The sequence below is a fragment of the Larimichthys crocea genome, chromosome I, assembly GCF_000972845.2.
Source record: "Larimichthys crocea isolate SSNF chromosome I, L_crocea_2.0, whole genome shotgun sequence".
NCBI classification, from domain to species: domain Eukaryota; kingdom Metazoa; phylum Chordata; class Actinopteri; family Sciaenidae; genus Larimichthys; species Larimichthys crocea.
Window position 1 is genome coordinate 4,835,062 of NC_040011.1, and position 24,821 is coordinate 4,859,882.

At 39.9% G+C, this 24,821-nt stretch overlaps 2 protein-coding genes across 30 annotated transcripts in view; both read right to left on the bottom strand.

Moving 5' to 3' along the window:
* Positions 1-160: 160 nt before the first annotated feature.
* On the bottom strand, positions 161-11,568 carry tfcp2l1 (transcription factor CP2-like 1). Of its 5 annotated transcripts, XM_019260398.2 has the most exons (15): positions 11,117-11,567; positions 10,563-10,711; positions 9,072-9,145; positions 7,085-7,190; positions 6,803-6,909; positions 6,574-6,726; positions 6,372-6,482; positions 3,681-3,793; positions 2,646-2,697; positions 2,419-2,512; positions 2,164-2,254; positions 1,500-1,582; positions 1,205-1,347; positions 902-953; positions 161-779 (listed from the first exon to the last, which is right to left on the bottom strand). In XM_019260398.2, exons 1-15 carry the CDS (start codon positions 11,173-11,175, stop codon positions 742-744), a joined length of 1,425 nt encoding a protein of 474 aa, XP_019115943.2. In that variant the 5' UTR covers positions 11,176-11,567; the 3' UTR covers positions 161-741. The 5 variants fall into 5 exon arrangements, 1 of the variants encoding a protein (XP_019115943.2); XR_003463183.1 differs by having other exon boundaries at positions 902-1,347; positions 10,563-10,793; positions 11,117-11,568; XR_002042040.2 differs by having other exon boundaries at positions 902-1,347.
* An 856-nt stretch (positions 11,569-12,424) lies between these two features.
* clasp1a (cytoplasmic linker associated protein 1a) overlaps positions 12,425-24,821 on the bottom strand; it is an 85,543-nt gene continuing 73,146 nt past the window's right edge. For 14 of the 25 annotated variants that reach the window (XM_019260408.2, XM_019260411.2, XM_019260406.2 and 11 more), the window contains 11 exons: positions 24,210-24,359; positions 23,980-24,086; positions 23,009-23,134; positions 21,680-21,827; positions 20,042-20,288; positions 18,834-18,890; positions 17,751-17,944; positions 17,528-17,656; positions 16,601-16,807; positions 16,076-16,192; positions 12,425-15,085 (listed from right to left, as the gene is read on the bottom strand). In XM_019260408.2, the coding sequence (XP_019115953.2) occupies positions 14,999-15,085; positions 16,076-16,192; positions 16,601-16,807; positions 17,528-17,656; positions 17,751-17,944; positions 18,834-18,890; positions 20,042-20,288; positions 21,680-21,827; positions 23,009-23,134; positions 23,980-24,086; positions 24,210-24,359 (1,569 nt within the window). In that variant the 3' untranslated portion in view covers positions 12,425-14,998. The remainder of the gene's footprint in view (positions 15,086-16,075; positions 16,193-16,600; positions 16,808-17,527; positions 17,657-17,750; positions 17,945-18,833; positions 18,891-20,041; positions 20,289-21,679; positions 21,828-23,008; positions 23,135-23,979; positions 24,087-24,209; positions 24,360-24,821) is intronic. The other 11 variants (XM_019260414.2, XM_019260415.2, XM_019260417.2 and 8 more) reach the window with 5 other exon arrangements.

Consider the following 24,821-nt stretch of genomic DNA (forward strand, 5'->3'; position numbering starts at 1 on the left):
ATAGATAGGAAAATAGATTTATAGCAGGCCACATCTCCTAGCTCTACCCGCCTGAACTTACCTGATGATACTAGGATGGGGTGTGTGAGACAAACATGCCTACAGATTAGCCTACTGTTAAAAACAGGCATTTTCATACACCTGAATAAAACCCATGAAAATACTTTATTTGGAACATAATAGACTCCTTATAGAGCCCAGACAGTCAAAATCATCCTCAGAACTGCAACACAATGTCTCTGTTTAAACATGCCATAGGTCTATGTGCATAAATACCTCAACTTTACCAAATTTAACATTACACGTCATCAAGGAAATAGGCTGTATGGCATATGCAAGACAGGCTACATCATAGCATTTCATATTCAGGACAAGCATAACAATTACATTGCATTAACGTAAAGTTTTGTTCATTTGTCTTTACTCTCTGTCAATATGATGATGTGTGGCATTTACTTTGCTTTATTATCATGAAAGTCATTAACTTGCAGGCCACTGTTTACCACTAATTACAAGGCATATCAAACATGAATCAGTAACTAAACAAAAGTTCAAATAAAATAGGAAAATAGGAAAATTAAAGAAAACTAAACAAAACCTCAAAGTCAACAATTGAAAGCTTAACAGCATTATACTCGACTGTAAATCTAAATGTAAAAGTAAATGTCACATGTCTAGAAGGATTTATATAAAATCTGTACAATTCCACTCGTGAAACTTTGAACCTCCAGAGTATGTCGGTCATTTCAACACAACGTGGTATCCGTCTGTGTTTTCATCTGAGAAACAGAAAACAATTCAAATGAAAGATCATTAAAAATACCAAATAATCCATGACACGGTATGATGGATGCTGAATGTTAAACAGTCAGTTGTGAAATTAAAGGTTAAAGACAATTACCCCGTATAGTGCTGAGGATGAAACTTGTTTCCTCTCTGAAGTTCTGCACCATCTGAAACAAACAAATCGACCGATGTGTACATTTCCAAGATGCTGCATATGAAAATCCACCTGTAGCTCATCGTCATTTCACTGGTGTTAATATCAGTTTTTGCCAGCCTAGAAATATATAGTGAGAAGATTTTTGTTTATTGTTCCGGTGGACAACTAGTATGTGTAGCCTGGCAGATGTACCTGATCTGGGTGCATGGTTACAAAATGTTCATACGCAATTTGGTGATACCAGGCCGGATGTAAGGATACCTCATCAGAGACTAAGACATGGATCCCGTTGGATTTTTGTCTGTAGATGTGTGTAATTTGCTGTGGAGTGATGCTGTACAACAGAGCGATCTTTTCAGACAGGTCCAACAGCGTCAGCTCCTCCAGGTACAGAGCGTGGTATACTGCAGGGAGGACAAAGGAGACAGTTCATGACTACTACTATTAAGATCATGATTCTAGATATGTGATGGCACCCTCTAAAACATGAAAACTTCTAGGAAAGAGAAAAAGTCTTGGCTTAATAAATGTGGTCAGAACTGATCAAATCACTTACTGTCTCCACCCCCTGGCTTGATGGGAGGTTGATGTCTGGCCTGCTGCTGACACACATAGATGGTAAGACGGGGCTGAATACACCTGGAAAATGTGAGCACAGACTGTAATACTACTGTAGCAGGTAGAACATGCATTAGTAGTAACCTTAAGATGGTTGTTTGTAGGCCATTTTGTCTACATAAAAACTGAATTTTAGGACTTAAATGCAGAGATTGGGAAGGTTTTGGTTTGCCAAAGTTCTCCTGTGTTCACTTTTGTGTTTACCCTTCTCTCGTCTCATCTTTGTTGTGAAAGAAAATGGATAATTTAACCTCGTTGGGTGTTTCTCTGAGAAGTTTAATGGTAAAATGATCGATGTTTCTTGCTCTGTGCTTTTGCCTTTGACTGATGTTGATTTCTACCATCTTTCTAATAAAGTCTGTGCCTTTTTTTCAGACCTGAGGTGTTATTCTTTTAAGGCTGCATACTGACCCGGCAACCTTCACCATTAAGATTGGGCAGCCTGTCGAACTTTGCTCTCATTGTATCCATTTTTCATTAACAAAACTAGCCTAAAGCAACAGCAGCCATCGCTTGTAATATAAGTAGCCTCTACATCAGAATAGATTAGCACAGTGTTTCCCAATTATGATGTGACTTAGAGGTGTATTTTAATGTCTCACCTTCCTTTCATGGTGTTAAAGAGACGAATACCGTCTGCTGGGCCGCAGACCTGGATCAGATCCTCCCTGCTCATCCTTAACAGATCAGCACCTACAACAACAGCAGAAAATGTATTCTGCTTCCTTCCCGCTTAAAAACGATACTCTTTTTCCCCTTGGACGGAGTAATTCAGCCGTGTGCCTGCTCGCTCTGACTGTATGACTGATCCGTGGATCAAAAAGGTGTTGTGATTTTTTTAATTTTACCAGCATTACCTGAGAAGCTGGAGAAGAGCCTTGAGAAAGGTGAGAACCTGTGACGGTGCAGCCACTGCTGAGTGTCCTGCGGCGTGGACAATGGCAGAAGGTGCTACATGTCAAAAAGAAGAAGAGCCCTTGAAATGAGTATAGCAGCACAGCATCCACTGTCTCCAAATAATGGCCTAAAAGGAATGAGAGAGCAACATTAACACTTTCACACTGCACTGTTCTCTGTTACTTACATCAGAGCAGCTGGGCATGGGCAGATCCCCTTGCTGGTTTGGAGAACAGTTGCTACAAAAACATGCACATAAGGAAGAAAGAACAGATTGAGATGATTGGTTGAGTATTTTGTTTGGACCCAGTAAGCACCCATAGAGGGAACTACTATCACTATTTGTGTTGCACAACCGTTACAACTGTTAACCATGTAGAGTTCTCAGATTTCACTGCATTTTGATCTCTGACACCGCCAAGCAATAGAAATTTATTAAGCATATAAAATAATAAATCATCAGATGAGATTTGTTTGTGCTACATTGAGTTGTAATCAGGTGAATCATGTCTGTCATTTGTACGTCTGTTCTGACACTGTAACTTTGTGCTCCTTTACAGCACTATAGGTCACACCCCAACTATTTCATTGATTTTGGTAGAACTAGATCATGTTTTATGGAGAAAATGTTTATTTGTTAGCTGGGCTAACTGTTTGTACCACAGACGTTTTTGGACCACCGGGAAGAGGAAGTTTTAAGCTCCGGGGTGTGAGGCAATGCTGACAAGGAGCATAGCCGGTATCGTGCCAAATCTGGGCAAGCAGGCATTGTAATCAGGCTCAGCAGCCTCTATGGACATAATGACAGAGGTGAATAGACTGAAGAGGACGTTGACAGAGCAGAGAGTGATGGAGTAAGAAGTCGCTGGACAAGAGTAAATCTGGGACTGAGTTTTAGTCGTTGGTGGGAGCTTTGTGAAATAAAAGTCTGAAAGACAGACGCCGAGCTGGGCTTCTTGCTGTTGGACTAGTAAGTTATAATAGTTGGCTGCTATGTCTTGATGTTTGGCTATTAGAAAAATTGTCATCTCAGTAATTTGTGATCATAAGTAATGTAATCATAAAAAATACATGTGTACAGGTTTCTATATTTACCACAGTGGTATTACAATGGGGCGCTAAATTTCTACATAATGTTCCTTTTACAGTTTTTGTACAAAACTCTAAAAAACCAAATTAGTTAGATTGGTTCATGGGAAAACGGTAAAATTCCACGACTCACCCATCTGTGAAATTACAGGAAGTTGGTGAACTGTGGTAAACTGATGACGGAGTGTTGCTACTGCTGCTGCTGCTGTGGATGGTGAGATTGAGGGCATCAGGCCAAGGGGAACACTAGATCGAGAGAAACGGACAGAATAACAATGGTGTTGTCCGACTATTCAACCTCCATTTTAATATTAAGTATTTTAGCACAAAGTCTACAGCAGAAAAACCGTAAAAAAACAGCAATGAACCTAACAACTCCACTCCACTCTTAAATCTATGAACCTCTTTTTTAGTTTTCCCACCTTTGAACTCTAATCAACTTTATCTTTATACTTTAGAAACAAAGTATCATGACTCCAAATGAATGCAAATGTTAAAAGTCTGCTTGATGTGTGAATATGTAAATACATTCATATGTATGTTTGTGTCGTACAATAGAGCACACCATGTGTGTATTCAGTAATCTGTGCAGTTATTTCTTTATTATTACCATCTACACAGTACATTACATGTCAGTGCTGTGTTTTTAGTCAGGGGTAATAAAAAGCTTGAACTTGACTTCAGTATGTGGAATGTGGAAACATTGTCTAGCTTTTTTCACTTAATTTCAATGTTTTTAGTAGTGATGGAAAGTAAAAGTACTTTTTTTCTAGTACTGATTAAGTACTTTACTCAGCTACATTTATCTGACAATTTCAGTTACTATATATATATTATGGCATATTGTAGGCCTGCCACGGTAAAAAATTTAGCAAACTTTTTCGGGAGGATTTTGGCACGAATTCGCCAGTGTATTTATCATGTCCTCATTGCTTAATATCGCTGCAACTAGATTACGGGCGGCCTGACTCATTGTCTTTCGCTTTTACAGACTGTTAAGATGGCTGCAGGCACTGCCGCAAAGTCTGACGTCAGTGAAGTTTCATTCAATATATTCAAGGTTTCATTCAATATATTCAGACTTCATTCAATATATTCAGACTTCATTCAATATATCCAAGGTTTCATTCCATATATTCAGACTTCATTCAATATATTCAAGGTTTCATTCAATGTATTCAAGGTTTCATTCAATATATTCAAGGTTTCATTCAATATATTCAGACTTCATTCAATATATTCAGGTTTCATTCAATATATTCAGACTTCATTTAATATATTCAGACTTCATTCAATATATTCAAAGTTTTATTCAATATATTCAAGGTTTCATTCAATATATTCAAAGGTTTAATTTCCTGAACGGCATGCCATAATATGTATATATATATATAATATTATATATATATATTATTTATTATATATATATATATATATATATATATATATTAATTATATATATTATAATATTATATTATATATGCTTGTGGGAACAGTCTGAGGGACTCAACCCATGTAGACATTTTTACAAACAACCTGGCCAGATTCTTTTTTTAGCTTGGCTTTTATTTAAGGTGCTTCACCCATCCTCTCTGTTATAAAAATTAGTATTTATACTGGGGTTCAGATGTTTTAACTCATATAATGTGTGTTTCCTGTTTTTTGCATGTCTCGCACACTTTTGATGAGGATGGCAGGGAGAGATATCGGTAGTTCAAGGACAGGAGAGACAAGGACGTGAGAAACAGGTCTGAGAAGTGTCATTTTGATACATAATGTTCATTACTGAACAGAAAACCAAAAAGGAATGTTATGATATTATCTGTATCAGGTGGGAGGTGTCCGAGACAGCCCATTTTTTATAAAATGAATAAGAACCAACTGGTAGAGCTCCTCAGGGAGCCTTTTCTCTGTAACTCTCTTGTGTGTTGCACTGTTAAACGTTCCTTCTTGTACAAGAATAATAAATTCAACTTAAACTTTCATACTTTGAATCCAGTCAAGGTTCAAGGTTGTCTCTTTAAAAATTCCCGTAACACTCTCTGATACTTCTCATTCCCTGTGTTTATGGACTTTAATTTATCATTATTATCATTACAGTTCTTAGGTTGTGCTGAATTGGTCCTTGGTTTCTATACACTGGTTCTTAAACATTATTCCCCCCATGAGTTTATTTTATTTAATTTTCTTTTCTTTTATAGTTTATAGTTTTTCTTATTGTCTTTATTCTTTTATAGAATATTTTATCATTGTATGGCCAAATTTATTTATGTATTTTTGCTAATTTCTATCCATTGTTTTCTATTCTGTTTTTACTTTTTGCTCTGCATGTTTGCATGAAACGTGCGACAGAAAGATTTTAAGTTCCTGGCAGTGCTGGTTCTACTGGTTTTTAGGCGTTGGTACAGTGTGTGTTTGCTTTTGATTCAGATTAATGACAAACGAGATTAACACTAAAGCAGAAACTGCTGAGTCACTTGACATTCAAAGATGACATTTGAGTGAAAAAACCCAAATCATTGACAGAGCTCAGCACCGACCTCAAGCAAAGCAACATATTAACATACAGTGACAGAGCTCTGGTTTAAAACGTACTGCGGCCATGGAAGCCAAGCAAGGGGAAGGAAAATATTCTGACTGGCAGGTGGAGCACATACAAATAGCTTCAGTGCTGATGAGATTAGATAAATATCCAGACACAAGATTTTACGACCATGGGATCAATAAAGATCATTACAGCGCTACTGACGAAAGGAAACAAAGGGTCCACTCAGATCTGTTCTGTTATGTAATGTGTCCAGAGACAGACAACAGTATGCCTCACCTCTTTTAGCAGGGTGGTGTCATGGGACGGTTGATACTTCTCTCTGTCTTGAAGGGCCTTTTTATCAATCTTTTCCCTGTCTGTCTTCAGTTTGCGATCTGCCCCTTTAGGCTTCCAAAATAAAAGAATTAGAAGTTAAATATATAAACAAAGATGTTACATCTAGAGAAAAAAAAAACATCTACAGAAGAAAGTGTCTCACTTTGAAGACTTTGACCTGGCAGCTGGAGGAATGCACATGCTCCATGTATTCCCCATGTTCATTGGTGGTGAAAGTGTCCACCAGGATACGAAATGGCACTCCTTTCTCTCCTCCATGCTTCTTCAGGGTAAACTCAGTGCTGATGCAGTTGACCTGAGAAGTAAAAAGAAGCTTTGAGTTTGCTGTGTTAAGAACTCCTGTAGATATTTGACCAGAAAAAAGTTTTTACCTGGATGAAAACAGATGCATTTTTGACAGGATCCCAGAGGAACTCAATGGTGTTGAGGTGCAGAGGATGAGAACGGGGCTCCAATATTCCCACTGACAACGGGATATCTGCAAATAATGAGTCAGTCAGAAAACACAAAAACTAATTTCTCCACATTGCTTCTTTAATGCTATAGAGAAAGACCAGGAGCATTGTTGGAGGCAGAAGAAGTGGCCTCAGTTAAAGACCGGGATATTAGTGATCTTTGGTAAATCAGGTCAAATGTTAGTAACATCAACTTACCAATATCCAGGATTCGGTCTCCAGGTCTGTTCCACCTCCATCCCTCCAGCTGCTGGTGCTCCATATACTGCAGTCGACGATCATGAAACACCACGCGCACAATGCTCTGCGAACAGGCAGGATCAGGCATTTAGGCTGGAGTACGACTACAGCTTGAGGTTGAGGGTAGCTCCGCACACAGCCAAACAGCTGGACTGTTGGGCAAAGTGCAAAAGAGCTCCCCTTATTCATTCATTAAGACATACGGAGGTAGTTTCATTAGGCAAGGGTCAGGAGGTAAAAATTCACAAAGAATTTCATCTCCATCCCTACCCATCATACATCTGTGAGGAAAATAACCCACTGCCAATGAGCTACATGTGATCTATGAGATGCAGCAACAGGGACATTCCGCCGAAAATCGGGGCTCCCACATTCACTTGAACTGATTTAAAGATCCCATGAAATGGACATCAGAGCTTCAGTGGTGTCCTTATACCGCACTAGTAGGCATAACTGAACTATGAAATCCAGCTCAGTTTTCCAAAAAGACTTTTTACCTACATAAAAATCAAACTTTCTTTATCTCAACACTAAGCCACATTGGCTGACCCATTTCAACAGGAAATACAGCACGTTAAAGAAGCATTGATACCATTTTATGGGACCTTTAAGGCATTTTCCAGTGATATTCAACCATGCAAAGTTATTTTGGTTCAATTCATTTATTTTTCTAAGTTCAGAGGACATATTATTGCATCAAGTTTAGATATTTCTGGCTTTATGTGGGAACCCTGAAAAAAGACGGTTCAGGTCTAAATTCTGTCAGCTGCATTTTTTTCAAGGCAAGTAGCTTATACAAATGTCATCATCTTGTGCTGGGCTTGAGACCAGGTCTTTGTTACAAACTGGGAAGTGGGGCAGTGGGCATTTAAAGGACCAGTGTGTAGGATTTAGTGGCATCTAGCAGTATATGCTGATTGAACCGTCAACGTCCTTCCTAGTGTGAGGAAGAAACTACAGTGGCAGTGAAACATGTGAAAAACACAACAAGCCCTATGAAGAGCCACTGTTTAGTTTGTCTGTTCTGGGCTACATGGCGGTTCAACATGGCAGGGTCCTTTGAAGAGGACATACAACATCTGTAGGCTCAGGCAACAAAAACATAACGATTCTTATTTTCAGGTTTCTTTCTTCCATATTCTGTAAATAGAGCCCCATAAATCTGACACACTGGACCTTTAAGAGGCAGCAAGGGTCTAATAAAGGACAATATCAAAATATGGTAAATGTAGGATCCTGTATTTAAACAAAAAAATAAATAAATAACAACCTGTAAAAACATGTAGGTTTGGGATATTTATGGAGGCTAACGCATGACTGAGCACCAGAACTCGAAGAGCCCAGCACGTCATGTGTTTGCATAGATGCCACCTGTCCCATTCTTCTGTTTCTAGGATGCTACCGCTAACATTACAGCTCAAGCAATGTCAGCCTGACAACAGAGACATGTCAAGTGGATGCACTCACACAGAAATTAAATAAAATGACCTCGCTTTACTCTTAGGTGAGTGTTGACAAACGTCTTTGCGTCTAAAAATGTCACTTTCGACTCACTGAAAATGACTGGTGGGTTTTATTCGGAAAGATATGGCTTTAAGGAGTTAATACTTTAAAAAAAAATTAAAGAAACATAATGTAATAATAATGTAAAGATGTCTCTATGAAAAACATCCGAGACAAAAACAGATTAAGAGTGTGTGTGGTGAAGGTAAGATGAGTTTTTTTGTGTGAAATTTAGGAAAAAGGAAAGGTAAGTTTGGGTGATAGTACCAAGCTCTCCAAGGTCAACACCTCACCCCTGAAGTGGAAGGGAGGGTTGAGAGACCTGTGACAAACCAGGAAGTGCATACATAAAAACAGATAAGAGAAGAAAGAGGAAGAGGTCATATAAAAGTCAAAAAACAGACAACAAAAACAACAAAAAAACACAATACCTTACACCTACCTTTACATATTTGCTGCTTATATCTGTATACTCCACTAGTTTTCTGTTAAGCATACGGATTTCGTAGGACTGACCTACATTTTAAAACATTAAAAAAAAAACCTGATTAAAATTGAAAAATGGGAAATCAGTCAATCAGAAAAGACGGGCAGTGGAGATAGAAATTGAATTAAATTAGAAACCTTTGGAGGCCAGCCACTAGAAAACTTTTACTTATCTCCATCTTGATCAAATATGATACATTAACTTTAATATCAGGAGAAAATATAATTAAAATAACCAGTAAGGGATTTACTATTAGTGCTATTTTTTTTAGCACAGTAATAAAACTAAGCTATGGAGCCTGATAGCAATTAACTTCTAATCAATACATGCCATCTTCATGTAATTGTTGGCCAAATGTTACATGTTACAGCAAGTTTACTTTCATTTGTGTTGTTACTCCAACCAAATTACTATACAGCAGATAAGCAGGGCAAACTTGTAGATAAACAAAAGGTAAATAAAGCACAAATAAAAAAAAAAGTCACTGTTCAACAACAGAGACAAGAAACAATCAGAAGGGAGAAGAAAGAGAATGATGTACAATTTGCAGAGGAGAAAAGGCAAAGAAGAAACAAAAAAAAGAAAAAAAAGCAGGGCAAATTAGATTAAAAGATGAGAGTCACACAAATATACATACATGTAGTAACTCATGTTACACAGATAAATAATCAATAATGATTTTAAAAGTATTACCAGTGTGATTTCAGTAAGTTAATAATTCAAGTCCCTGACAGCCCCAGTTACTTTATATGTGTGAATATTAACAACTGTACTAAAGAATAAACCTATGGAAGCAAAAAAGGCCATAATAATTTTTAATTTTATAAGCAAGATTATACATGTGAAATTGAACCCAACAAGTGTGGAGGATTTTGTGGCAGCTACCAACCCCCTCGCCTCATCTTCCCTTTCCTAACCTGAAGGAGAAACTACGGTGGCCATGAAACACACACACACACAAAACAAACAAACATGAAAAGCCTTATCTAAAGCTGGTGTTTAGTTTGACCATTCTAGGCTACTGTAGATATGTGGTACAGTGATAGTGTAAAAAAAGAGAAGAAAATCAAAAGCAGATTACTTGTTACTACTGGAGTATATTTCTTTTAAAAAGTGTAATTATTATGGCTTTTCTATCCTTCCATAGAATTCGACAATTTCAAAGTTCATTAAAACATGAAATCCAGAGCACATGTAGACTGTACAATACAGCTCCAGATTTGTTATCTTGATACAAGTCTATCCTTCTGTCCTGTGTATATTGTTTGCAGGAGTGTCGGTTTTATAATATTATAACTAAAAGTCAACATGGTTTCATTCAGCAGCCTAACCCTGAGAGCCCTGCGTCATAATAGATTACACAGTTTTACTCTGACCCTGCCGCTGCTGGGATTATTGACACCACTCAGTCAATGTGGACATTCATTTCGCAGGACAGATAGCTACCTTGGTTGAGATAAGTGAGACTCTCGTCCTGCTGTTTCACAGCCGGCGAGGTGGCTGCACACAGAATATACTGGAACGGGGTCCTCCTGGCACCAATTTCGGCCATAAGCCTGGCTTCTTCGTTTTTCAAGAAAGGTGCCAAGGCCTCTCTGAAAGAGACCCAGAAGGAAAGAAGAAGGGCTGAGTGCTGGGATGACAAAGGTGACTGTCCTCTTCTCTTTTATCGAATCCCTAATCGTAGGAACAAAAGGTGCAAGAGGTTGATGTTACAAAATACAATGTTAATCATGTAGCACGATTCATTTAGTTTGAAAAAAGAGGAATAAAAGTAGTGGAGATTGAAGGCAATGCACCTTTAAAATGAGCCATTGTGTGATGTAATAATAATCATAATGTGAATGTGAATAATAATCTGCGCATTTAAAAAAAAAAATAACTTTCAAGCCATGCACTTTGACACTTTGTTTTAACCTGCTGTAGATCTAACTTGTCCCAAACGCAAGTGCCTGCAGTCCACAAGTTTCTGAAGCTTCTCAGCATGAATTGTGCTTTACCTAATGTAACTAGCAGAGTGCTGGTGGTAGGATTCAGGCTGGGAATGGCAGAACAGCATATTTTCCAGTGCAGTGTCCTCTTCTATCCCAGGACCACAGGGAAGACGTGGAGACAGTCGAAATCTAGTGTTTTGCAGCTGCTGGTTTTCCTGCTGATTTCAGCTCAAGAGCGGTTTTGCAGCCAAACCTCATTGCCTGTCTTTTATATTGTCCCGGTGATGTCATCAGCAGTCCCATTAGCATACCTTGTATGACCTTTGAGAGGCGGAGTGTGCGGGCACACCCCCCACTACCAATATCTAGCTGGGTTGATGCATTAATAGCAGCTTCACTTGAACAGTTGTTGACACTGCTAACAGTTTGGCTCTAAAGCTCGACTTTAAACTCACTTAGGGTAATGATGTTTGGAGGTCGCTTTTGGAAAACAAACATGAGAACAGCCACAGGTTTGGGAGGAACGAAGAAAACGGTGTCAACATAAATATCTTTGTGAGATTACAGGTCTGGGAACGTTTCAAATTCTAAAAATCAAAGCAGTGAAGTAAGAGTAGTTTTATGGCAGCTCATATCGCACTAACAATAGTAATAATAACAGTGACTGAGGGACTGCTGTGGATGCAAAATGAAACCTTTAAATGGCGAAAGCAATCAGCGTTGGTTTAATCCCAACATGCATCAACGAAAACTGAGGCTGTGTTCAATCTCCTGCAGCTGCTGTCTGGTCTCTTGGTTCCCAAGGCATTCTTAATATTAATGAGTGTCTTTAGTTTAGATAAAACTTGACCAAACAAGATAAGGGACTGGTGAAGTCTTAGACACGGCAGAGAGTTCAACTTTGCATTAGAAAGGCACGCAGTTAAAACAACCAAAGACATAAAGAACAACAGCCATCCAAATGTTACTTCCTCAGCTACTGCGTTCACTGTTGGGGTTAATTGTTCAGTTTCTTCTGTTTTGTTATTGTTCTACTTTGAATATAATATGAAATATTCATTTTACTCAGTGATATCAAAAAAGGTTCCAAAAGGACCAGAGATTAGGAGCAGGTCATCTGACAGTCTGCTCAGGTTAATGTTTATACAGAGCAGCGAAGCACACCTCAGCGCTTGGACGCATGTGCTTGTAAATGGATGAACAACTGGGCGATACTGCTGCCAGTACCCCCCAGTGGAAGTCACAGAACAAGGTTCAACCTGCAAAGGGGAAGAAAATGTGGAGGAGACGTACAAGCTTTGATCGACTCTTTAAACGTTACACGAGGTTATACAACAAATCAGTGACAGATAACAAAAAACAAACATCCCGATCGGTTCTTATTCTGTTTAATTCTAGAGCAAACAATTTCTTTACATTGTTGCAAATCTATCACAGGTGGAAGTTAACAAAAACAAAAAAAAAACCTTCTGTACAGTTTATCATGAGAGGACAAAATAAAATAAGATCAAATAAAATATATAAATACAGGTATGAATATTACATGACCGATTGCGACAAAAGAAAGACAGTGTACTGTAGAACATGCATAGTGAACAGTTTTGCAACGAATACCTTCTTGTTTCTAGGACCAGTAATGTGGTAACAGATGCTAGCAACCGGCAGTCTGATTGGTGAACTTCCCCCTTTATGCCATGTGTGGATTTGCTTTAACTGGTAAAACTTAAACTAGGCTGATTAATGGTGTTGAGGAAATTCAGAAGAAAGAGTGCAGACAGGCATATTACAGTGTACAGGTAGTGTACAGGGCTGCATGTTGCTGAAATGATTTTCAGTACCGATACTTGTAAAGTCTGTACATTCATTTACTTAAATAACCACAATATTCAGTGGATTCCCTAAATGAATACACCGTTCAAATAAAACACATTGTCCCCAGGTGAAACCAGGAATACTTATATTATTTTAATTATTATTCTTAATTTTGCGAGAAGTTAGGAAATGAGATAACAGAATTTAAAAGGCATCATGTGTCTGATCTCTTCCTATAGTGTTGAACCAAATCATCCAATAATAAAAAATAAAAGATATCTCTTTGGGGACTCGGAGATAAATAAAACCATGAACTTTAAGAGGAATCCAACATTTTAAAGCTTCATGATACCTCAAACGTAACACTGAAATAAAAAAAATAAAAAAAAGGAAACACAGGCGGATTTGCCTGGATACTTGTACCAGCTTAAATATACCAGACTCATGGTTTTGGTCACAGTTGCTCCATTTTGTACCTTTCCAATACATGAACATGGCTGAGGTGACTACCTCCTCTACCCAAACGTTAAATCAGAGATGAGTAATCTGATGATGTTACAAGTGCACTTTAACAGCCAAAAACCTGGGCCCTTCGAAAAACAGCACATAGTTGGACCTGTGCTGCAGGTTACATGCAAGCTATTTTGCTAACGTGCAAAAAAGTGAGATAGTAAACCTGGTCACTTTTCTTCTTCTTTTTTGTTTTTTCTCCATAGACTTTATGTAAAATTTTGCGAAGCAGTGGTCAAAAAGTGTATGTACAAAATACCTTTATTGGTGGGTTTACGGTTATTGCAGAAGCTGTGGTTACGTGAGGAGGAACAGAAGGAGATCAGAGGAGAACGACTAATACTGTATTTGTATTGTCACAGGTCAAGATCACTGCCGGGGTCTGTTTTCCTGCAGATTCACATTTTTTGAGAGTCAAGAGTTACAGTGCTGTACATCCCATTCACTCTCCGCAGTCCCAGTCAACAAACGTGTGTGTGTGTGTGTGTAAAGTGAATAAGGCCTGGTAATGTCTTTTTCGACTGTCTCGCATCGCTGGATCTCTCTTCCAACTCCAAGCGGGGAAAAAAAAACATGTGCAGTATTTACAAAAGACTTCCTCTTCAAACAGAGTCACTCGACTGAGCAGCAGCCTCAGGGATTTACAGGTAAGATGCCACAAACTGGCGACCGACAGGCATCCGTTTGTGAAAGCATGTTGGACAAAAAAGGTTTGCGAATGTTCAGTGTTAAAAACAAAACAAAAACAAAAAACTTTTCACAAACGTCTACTCTCGGCTGATTGTGAAATTTCAGACAAATTCAGACAACTTGAATTCTGCAGTTTAACAGCGATTTCATCTTCTGTACCTTAATAAATAAAAGTTCTGCACAAAATTTGAAGGATTGTCAATTCTGTAGATGAAAAGTTTTGGCAACTATTTGTTGAGTGACGTTTTTCGTGAAAGGGGAATTCAGTTTAGAAATTAAACTAATTTAAAATAAAGACTGCAATCAATGCCTCTGTGAGCTATGATCAATAAACTTAAAACATCAACTAAAAATGTCCGTACAGTACTCTCTTTTTTTTCTGATACATTGTTCCCTTAACACATTTCTTTTATTTTTCATATAATATTTGGTTTTTATGCTCCCCAAACCAGAATTCATCCCAAAACCAATCATTACCATCACTGGGCCAGCCAAATGACATTTCATTCCAAAACTCTAGATGAGTGGACAGAAATTTCCTCCACTCTGGTGATGAATATTTCACTGCATCACGTAAAAACTCCTTATTCTATCGAATCTGAGGGCTGAGGGAGGAACAGGTTTTCCTTTGACAAAAGGCGATGTGGAGGTTGTGGGAACCCGAGGAGGAAGAGAAAGTGCATTTCCTACATCCAAAAACTCCAAAATGTGTTTATTCCCTCCCCACCAGTCTAAAACCAATCCACAGTTACATTCAAAAGTTTCCAGAGCAAAGGTGAGGGAGGAGGAACTAAAGAAAACTGGGGGAAAGCGCAGAGGAGTTATGATGAGAAGGAGGGAACGCTCAGAGATGGAGAACTCTGAAAGAAGCGCGAGTGTGCCTCGGAAATCCACCGTCGCCCATCCGCGGGGGTTTCCAAATCAAAGCTCGCTCTATTAACTGTGAGAGGAGACGTCCGAGGAACTGCTGCTATTGCTGTTGGTGGTCTGGGCCCGCTTGATGTACAGGTTCAGTAACTTCATCTGCAAACAAGCAAAGACAGGAGATATTAATCTTTTCCTCAGCACTGTGCGATTGTGAACGTCGAGTAGTCGCGTCACATCCGACAGCCCTGTCAGGTCTTAAATTAGTTCTGAAACAAACTTCATTTTGAAGAAAACTCCTTGATCACTGACCAAAAAAATCCATCTGAATGTCAAAGACAACTTTGTATTCTTTGACCTTAATACTTTGGAATATTATTGATCTGGAAGTTTCCTTTTAAGGGTAGTGTCAGTGTTTATTTTGTGTAAAGCAAACTTGAAATGTCTCTTAAAAAAACAGAACCATTAGGTGGGCTTTCATCAACTGGATTGGAGCCAATAAATGTGGCTACAGCGTAATTTTGCCAGAAGTTGGTGAAGTTTAAGGTGTAGGCTACGTTACGCATGGCTGTAATAAACAGAGTAGAGGAAGTAGATCTCGCAAACGGGAAACAAAACCAGTTGTAACGCCAATAAAACTCAAAGAGACCAAGAAGAGGAAACAAGTCACCTTGGCCATCTACAAGAGGAAAATGGAGTAGTATTCAGAAATGTTTCTTCTTCTTCTTGTTTGCTGCAGATATTTGAGGTTTCATCCATTAAAAGAGCCGCTAAAACTCTCTAAGAATTACGCTTTATTATTTGGAGAAAACACAGCGCCATATCTGCCAATTCTGTCAAAATGATGAATATCCTACAGGTGATCTCCTTCATTACATGCTCTCAAACACACATTTTATCATCTAGGATCATATGTGGAGGGTGTAGGTTGGGGTTGTAGGGTCCTTCCATTAGACGAACCCTTAGATCTCTACCCTTATATAACCCAAGGACACGTGAAAAAAGTCAGACAAATATGACCCCATGCTTCATAATTGGACAACTGGTTCAAACCTGCATGGGAAGATGATAAGGCTCTACGTCTGCTGAAGAGGTGTGTGTGTGTGTGTGTGTGTGTCTGTATACATGTGTATGCAAAGACTTGACCACCTTGCTACCCGTGAGCTGTGCCAGGTGGGGTTTGAGGTCCTCGCCAATCACAGAGTAGATAGCAACCAGGCAGAACACGCTGGCCTTGCGAACGCTGCTCTCTGTGTTGTCATAGCCCTGCAAGAGAGACAAGGCAGCATCAGACACCACACACACACACACACAGACGAGGGGTCAGCAGGACCGTAGGAGGAGTCGCAAATAGAGCAGAGTACACGCAAACATTTCCAGGGACAAATAAGGCAAATATTTCCCAGTGTCCAAATATGAACATTGTCCAAATAAGCCTTTTTGTAGCAGTCTGTGTTTACCTGCTTTTGCCTTATTTGTTACAGATGAAGCAGGACAAGCATTAAACAGTTGTCTAGCAAATAATGTTTATTCAAATGAAAGCATGTTTTCTGTTTATCATTCTTGCAAGAGTTATTCAATTATGAGGAGCTTCATAATATAATCCTTAAAAATGTTTAAATGTTCACAACCCAAATCTTTTATTTCTCTTTGGAGATTCTTTTAGACGCAGACCTGCAGGAGTCCTGGGATGATGTCGGGCAGCAGCTGCAGTGAAGAGTCCTTTGCGATGCGTTCCATGACTTTGGTTTGCATCTTGATGGCAGCCAGGTTGATGGGGTAGTCGGCTGTCTGCACAATAGGGCACAGCACCTTGATGCACTGCTCCGGGTGGATGGAGCCAGCCAGGGTGGACGCCGCCTCCTCGGCTGCACGCACCACCTGAAAGAACACGAACGCGTTAAAATCAAGACTAACCACCTTCCCTACAGTGAGATCCCTTTTTAGATCAAAAGGTTCTTATCGGTGCATCGTGAACGGGCTTTGTTTTATTCAGGCTCATCTACTGAAGACATCCTTGTATTCTTTGACCTTAAAACTTTGGAATATTATTAATCTGGAAGTTTCCTTTTAAGGGTAGTGTCAGTGTTTATTTTGTGTATTTTATTTGACAGTTGATCTTTACCCATCCTGTGTCCTTGCTGCACAACCGACTGTCCTGGTAAAATGATTTCTTTCTATGTAACCCTGTGTGTTCCTCAGTTCAAAGGTACGAGTGATTGTGTTGAGTCATTAGTTTTGATAACCAGATTGATTGTGTCATGTCTTCAACCTGTCATTATTATTTATTATTTATTGTGTCTACATGCATTCCATAAAGGTAATTTTATATCTCAAAGAATTCATTTAACAAGGTAAAACTAATCTATTTGAATTCACAATATGCGGGGGTTGATCCCATCTATTTAAAGCCTGCTTTTACCCTGTTAGTCATTATTCATAACATGGTGTAGGTCAATTTACAGTCTATTAACACTATCTCTCTCTATCAAAACCGAGATGACCAAATGTTGCTCAAGTGAAACATTATTCATGAATGCAGCTTTAAAATAATGACATGTAGTGCTTTGTACTTTGTACTTTGGGATGGGAGTTGTGTACCTCCTTGTGAGAGTCTTTGTGAGCCTCCAGGGTCTTCATGATGGTTAATTCAGCATAGTTTTTGAAGCGGGCCGGCTGGTTCCTCAGGATTTCTTTCAACACACGCAGGGCCAGGGCTCGGATAGTGTGCTGGGGGAAGAGGTGGCAAAGGCAATCAGCATCCTCCCCACACACACACACACACTTACAGTAGAGTCACATGCAGAGCCACCAGATAACATACATCTTTATCTCCCAGTGTCTCCAGCAGGAGTAGGAGGATGGTTTTAAAGTGTTCGTCCCACACAGCCATGCTGTCTTCTCGTGTGATCTTCAGCAGCTCCACCAGGGCGCCCTTACGCTCCTCGGAACGCTCGTTGTGATTGGACAGTTCCTTAAGCAGATCGGCCACCATGTCTGAGTGGTCCTGACCGACTGCTTGTAAAAGAGAGGATATGAGAGAGCACGTTACACATTAAAAAAGACAACTGCTGACAACTTTCTACAGCCCCCCCCCCAAAAAAACACAATCCAAATTGAGTCGTAATCCATCAGTCATTAAATTTGGCATCAGCTTTCAATTTTTTTTTCAAATGATCTCCTGTATCCTGTCTGTCATGTCAAAATGGAATGTATAAAGCTCTGATTAGTTACAAATACAAGTTTTCCCTCGCTTATAGAAGACTGATTATTAAGTGACATGACATGCCAAGATGGACACTGGAGTGAGCAAAGTTAACAGATAGGAATGCAATGAAGGCTTAAAGTCATGGCACTATGGGACTATTTAAATATTAATTTGGCATCCAGATATTTGACCATTTAAAATGAATGAATTCAAATATGTGATGTTTATTTATGTATTTATTTTTAATCATGTCCATGTCAGATTAGACAAGAAGTGATTGGTGTTAATGTGGTTACCCTACTGTTCTGGAGCTGCAGGTGTCTAAATATTAAAATTGTTTAGATTATAATGTTATTTATTACACCACAAGCTACATCTCTGAAGTCAAATAACACATATTAACACAACCACCCAACATTCGGTTCATTACAGGGAATGCTTTAAGCATTAGTAAAAGCACCAACAGGAGGATAGGCTGGAGTTAGTGAGTGCATACGTGGACTTTAAAGAAGTTGCCATGAAAAATGGTGATGGGAATTGAGAGAGCTGAGTAAATAATGCACACACAGAAACACACACACAAACACAGACACACATAAAGGGTGAGTGGAGTGGAGGTAAATTAAGGACTTCAGTCAGAGAGTCGTTCAGTCGAGTCAGTCAGTTTCTCAGACAGTCAGGCAGGTGAGGCATCTTTACCAGGACCAAAGACCTTGGGGATCGTCATCTTGTTTTCACCACTTTCCTGACGTCGGCCTGGAGAGGAGGGAGGTTAAGGAGGGATGGAGGTGAGGTGGGGAGGTGAGAGATAGAGGGGACATGAGAGGGTGCAGAGCAAAGGGATGTGATGACGACAACAACAACCGACGCACACACTTCATCTTAAAGGAGCTTCAGACTCACACTCCACGTGTTTGTGGTCAACATAGTGCAGATAAAGGATGTCCTCTTTGTTCTATAGCTTCTGTAAACATGTCAGCTGATACGAACACACATTTAGCCCGCTAACCGAGTGAACAGTCGAAGCAGACTACAAATAACTACCACGTTTGTGTTTCTGTAAACATCGCTCAACAGCAGCAGCAGCCTTGCAGGGTGTCTTCCTTTATGTTGTGAGATTACACAATGGAGGGATGGTGGTTGAATGATGACAGGAAAGTAAAGAGTGTTGTGCTCGTAATTCATTTTCATACACAACTTCTCCTAGTTTTTGTGATAGACATTAACTAAGAACGACTCCATGTTTCATCAAAGGAAAAACAAATGAAGAGAAAGAATCATATGTTCTTCACTTAATAACTTGAAACACTGACTACTTCCATTGGTCTTACAATATATGTACATATCCCAAAGCCTGTCCATATCCAAGTCTTTCATGTTTAAAAGCAGGTTTAATCCAGAATATGCCAACAGAATATTCTGCTCATATGACATGTATCAAATGTGGAATATTGTCGTATTTGATATGGTTTGTAATAACGGTTCATATAAACATATGAGCGGCTCTGTGATGTCATGGCTGCTGTCTTTCCACCTAAAGTAAATGAACTGGTAAAATGATTTCTCTTTTGTCTGTTTTTATGACTGGGAGCCTGCACACGGTGTCTCATGATTATTTGTTTAACTTAAACTGGAGTATTGTAACAAAAATAACTTCCCCCTGGGTTTATTAAAAGTATTTCTGATTCTGATTCTAATTTATTTTGAAAACTGAAAAAGGTTTGAACTAAATCTCATATTGCAGATCCAACAGTCTGCAGACACAACACTTAACCAAACCTAATATCAAACAGTAGAGTAAAACCATAAAAAAAAGCTTCTTAAACTCAAAATAATTCTGCTTTACATGACATGTTTATTCAGCACATTGTGATGTATGATTCCGCCGCCTTATCACGTGAACTCACAGTCGCGGAACTGCTCCACGTCATCGTCGAAGACGGCCTCTTTCAGGGCGCTCTTGTCATACGTGCAGATGGTTTCTCCGTAGCCATAAGGAGCAAACTCGCGGCTCCGTGGCCCAGAGAAGGAGCGAGGTGATGGCGTGTTGAGAAGTGAGGTCTTGTTGTCTAAGGCGGTGCGACCCCCTTCCACCATGTCTAAGCCCAAGCGGGGGTCAGAACCGTGAGAGGACGCGACGCCTTCTCTTCCTGCCTGTAAGACAGAAGGCAGGAAGGACGATAAGACAGAGGATTAACGTCATCATGGTTCAAAACAAAGACAACATGACCAGAAATATACTGTACTGTCCGTTATGGGCCTTAAAGAGCAGAACTTCTTCTTCTAATCCTAAAATAGTTTTTCCTTGGGAGCACCTGAGGTGGTGACTGAGATCTTTGACACAGAAGCCCGGTTCAGCCTTCCCTCTGTATATGCTACAGGCTGGAACAAACAGGACTTGACAAGCAGCTGCTGACCTCCAAAAACCTTCCCTGCACCTCATCTGTCCTATATGCTGCTGGCCCGACTCCAAACACCTAATGTTGGCTTAGCAGCTGCAGCACTGATTGTAAAGCTTCAGCAGTTTCCATTAGTATAAAATGTTTTTTAAAATATTATAAAATATTTTACTTTTATTATAAATTGTACTAATGAAACACTGACTGAAAAACACCCACTTGTTTTGACTGAAGCCTTACGTTCAAACTTTTTTGCACTGAACTATGAATTTTGTCTTCATCTCTTACACTGAAAGCTCATCAGAGAGGGATCTCGAATTGCTGAGTACAGCGAACCAACCCTTTAACACACACATAGTTTGAGAGAAAGTAACTTGACTTTTGTGCAAAGCCAAAACAGTGATGATGAAAGGCCACGGATGCCTCTGTGAAATCAGGCATTCACTATAAAAACGAGCCAACTGTACTCAATAAGTGTGACGACACATTTTGACACATAATGAAGGTCTGAGTTAGACCCTGGTTCTGGTTTTTATAGAAGTTGTTCAGATGTGCAAAACCTCTTGTCTGCTTGAGCTCGTTCTAAGCTGCTTACAGTAGATCACAGGTACAAATCTAAATGTTTAAACTTTTATGAATTTAGACATGCTACACAATTCAATCATTATGTTCATTTTAAGGAAACCATGAGCACCAAAGTACATACATAACTCATTCAGATTTAATGGCATTGGTAAATGAGAGAGACAAAAAAAGTGGCGACTCTTTTTGAAGCGGACAGAAAATAAAATGTCCATTCCTCGAATATTTCTGTTCCTTTATTTGTTGCTTTTAGATATACAAGTTATATTCACACTGGTTTAAATGGACAATTCAATAGTATTTCTCATCTTTGATTTTGCAATGATTTTGTCTACCCTATAGAGGCAGGATAAATTCAGTGAAGTCAATCTGTTAGTTCACTGAATTTACTGTAATCTTAATGATCAAAAGTTAAATGAAATTCATTTTAAGCGTTTTATGCAAAATGCAACAGACTGGTTGCACTACGATGATCTCTTCTGATGTTAGACACAAACTTTAAACTCGTAATGTAGGAATATTCAGGAAAAACACTGCTAGATAAAAAAAAATGTGAGGACTTACTGCATCGTCCCTCTTCCCTTCCTGCCTTATTGGCTCGTTCAGGTCCTCCTGGCTCCGGTAGCTAAAGCTCTGGATGGCCTCGGTGACGCCACGCAGCGAGCTGTAGATCTCTTCTGAGTTCATGTTCTCTGTGTCGTACTCCATCATGCTACCAGACAGACAAACACAGAAAGAAACAAGACACAAGCTTTACATAAAATACATTTCTGAAGAAGATACAGAAGCATGCATTTGTTATCCAGGTGCAAAGTGCTTTAGCGTTGCTTTTCACATACAAACAAATTAGTTTTTTAGAAAGGGAAAGGTCAGGCATAGGTAAGTAATAGGGATGTAACGATACATCGTGACACGATTAAAATCGGTACAAATCGGTTGACAGAAAAAATGAATCGCGATTCTTGGCGAATGCGAGAGAAATAGGATATGTTGTTTTTCGTCTTTTTTTAAATTAGAAATAGGTTACGTTGTGGCCGCAGCTTCCGCTGCCGCGTCTGCCTTTCTGTGTCACACACACACACACACACACACACCTACACACATGCGCAGTAGTGGTAATCGGCGTCAGGCCTGACTGTACCGTAAATGATACCATAACACAGACCCTCCAGGAATTCAACTTCAACGCAACTTCAGTGAATCCCCGTGAATTCAGGGCGGTGTTGCAATTTTAACCAATCACCGCAACTTCTCCGCAACTTCCGCGCAGTCTGCCCGGGGGATTAAACTCGGTCAGGGACGGCCGCACGGTGCGGGAGGATCCCCTCGTGGGTCCTCTCCCCGGCGCTGAGGTGGTGCGCCGCGACCGGCTCTGCGTTTACAGCGCCCGGACCTCGCCGTTTCCCGGGGCCGTGGACTCTCATTAAAGGGTTAATGAGCTATCATCTTAATTGTTTTTATTTTCAGTTAGCTCATACTTGAAGCTGAAAGGTAATGGTCAGATCACTTGCTGGCAGCCCTAATAAGAACACAAACTGTTTGAGAGTTTCTGTAAAGAGAGATTTTTTTCCTACAAATAAAAAGATAATTTTATTTGGTCATATTTTGTCTGTAGCTCATTTTGATTTTTAAAAAATCGTGAAAAAATCGTATCGTGAACAAAAAATCGTGACTCGAATCGAGTCGTGAGTTGAGTGTATCGTTACATCCCTAGTAAGTAAGCTTTCTTCATTTGAGTAGAGATGATGGAGTATTATGCATTCAGTGAGAAATTGGCATACAAACTGAAAGCTCAGCGGGGTTTAGAAAAAAGGAAAGGTGGATAAAGAAAAGGATCAGGGTCTGGCTTCCTTGAGGGAATAATCTCTTTTGTGTCTCAACCCGCCTCATTACCTGGGTGAATATGCTCTGCGCAGGACCCTTAGGGAGGGGGCAGCAGGGGTGGAGTGGGGTGGAGGAGGAGGAGGAGGGGCAGGGGGGTGCTTTGACAGTCCGTCGACACCCCAACCCCATAACCGACTGTTGCCACAGCGCAGCCGTGAGGGAAGGATGCACAGACATGGGGCGAGAGAGTGGGGGCAAGGAGGATGGAAATCAACAACGAGTGGAGACCACAAGACGGGACAAGAGAAGGGAGGAGGAAGAAGGAAACGACACGTGTGCAAAAGAGAAAAGAGAAAAAAGAAACCAGTCTGAGCTTTAAGGTTAAAGGAAAGTGTTAATTTAGAGGAAAGCAGCAGAATCCCACAAAGGCAGCTTCACGTAAACTAAAACTTTTCCACGTGATGAGCGAGGGGCCGTTTTCCACATGAATGATCTCAACCTAAAGTATACTTCAGGTGATTTAAACAATAGCTCCATTATCTGTGTTTGTAGGGTTCTGCTTGCAGAGAAAAGGACTGTACAATGCATCAGGTGAATGAGCTGCTCAGAATTGTATTTAGGGTAAATTGTCATTTTTCAGTCACTGGACGGGCAAAGTTCAACCCTGTTTTTTATTCAATAGAAACAACATGACAAGATCAAAGAGCCTGGTTATCAAATGTTTTATAGCACCAATTGTGTGTGAGGCTGTAAATATTTTATCAGCCGAGCGCATGGGAGGTGTTTGTAAGTTGTATCTGATCTGTGGAAAACAAAGATTTCTTTATCTTTACTGACAAATGTGACATTAAAAGGATGCGTTCTAATCTCTCTGAGCAACTCATTCAGTATCATGCTGCTACCAACCCGCCTGGCGTTAGTTCGACTACAAATGAGCGATCAGAACAGCAGCAGTATCCAGATGATGAAACCACAGCCGGGCATTTGGACAGGACAGGAAATGTGCCGTAGACAATCGTTTCAGATTGGTGATTAGCTACCTTGGAGATAGTCCTCCATGGGAACAGTTTGTTGGAGAGGTGAGGGGGCTGGTCCTGCTGGGAGTGTGGCGCTGCGATGTCCGACCGATGGTGTTGCTCGGAGACCCCTGGAAGTCATGGAAACAATGATGAACTCTAAATGTGGTGGTACTGTTGTTGTTGTTGATAGATTTAAATTTGAACCAGCATGGTGTTGATGTATGAAAACTACTGTATTTTATTTGATTTACCACACTGCTGCTAGTGTTGCTGGAGTTCTTCAGGTGGTTGTGCAGCAGTTTGGTAGCTCCATCCTGGAAGGTTTTGGGCAGAGCCCCCAGCAGCATGGTGAACTCGGGGGTGTTGAGCTCAAACAAAGAGATCAGCACCACCTGGGCCGCCTGGAGGCAGTGTAGTACAAGAGTACAAGTTAAGATGAATGGATGTCACTACAGCTTAGAAAGACTGGATGGTTTCCATGGTTCAGAAGTACCTCGACCAAGTGTTTCAAACAGAATTTTCACCAGAGTGAGTCAGCGGTGCTGACATTTTTAAAGTATGAGAAAAAGCACAGATAGTACAGGTCAAGACTGAATTATGAATCGTTGTAATATATGACAATTTTCCTCACGCTCAGCATCTGCAAAACAGCAGAAGTCCAATCTGATGCAAAGGTTAACGCTAATAAAGGTCAAAACTATTCTGAAACCATGGAAACCAACTTTTGGGGTCCACAGTGAACTTCTTGGTAGAATAATGTATGCATTGAGCCTGTAGAAAGAAACTGTTAAGAGGTGAGTGTTCAAAGCTGCATTCAGTGGAAAAACTAATGAAGTACACAACTATTCAAGGACATTGTTGCT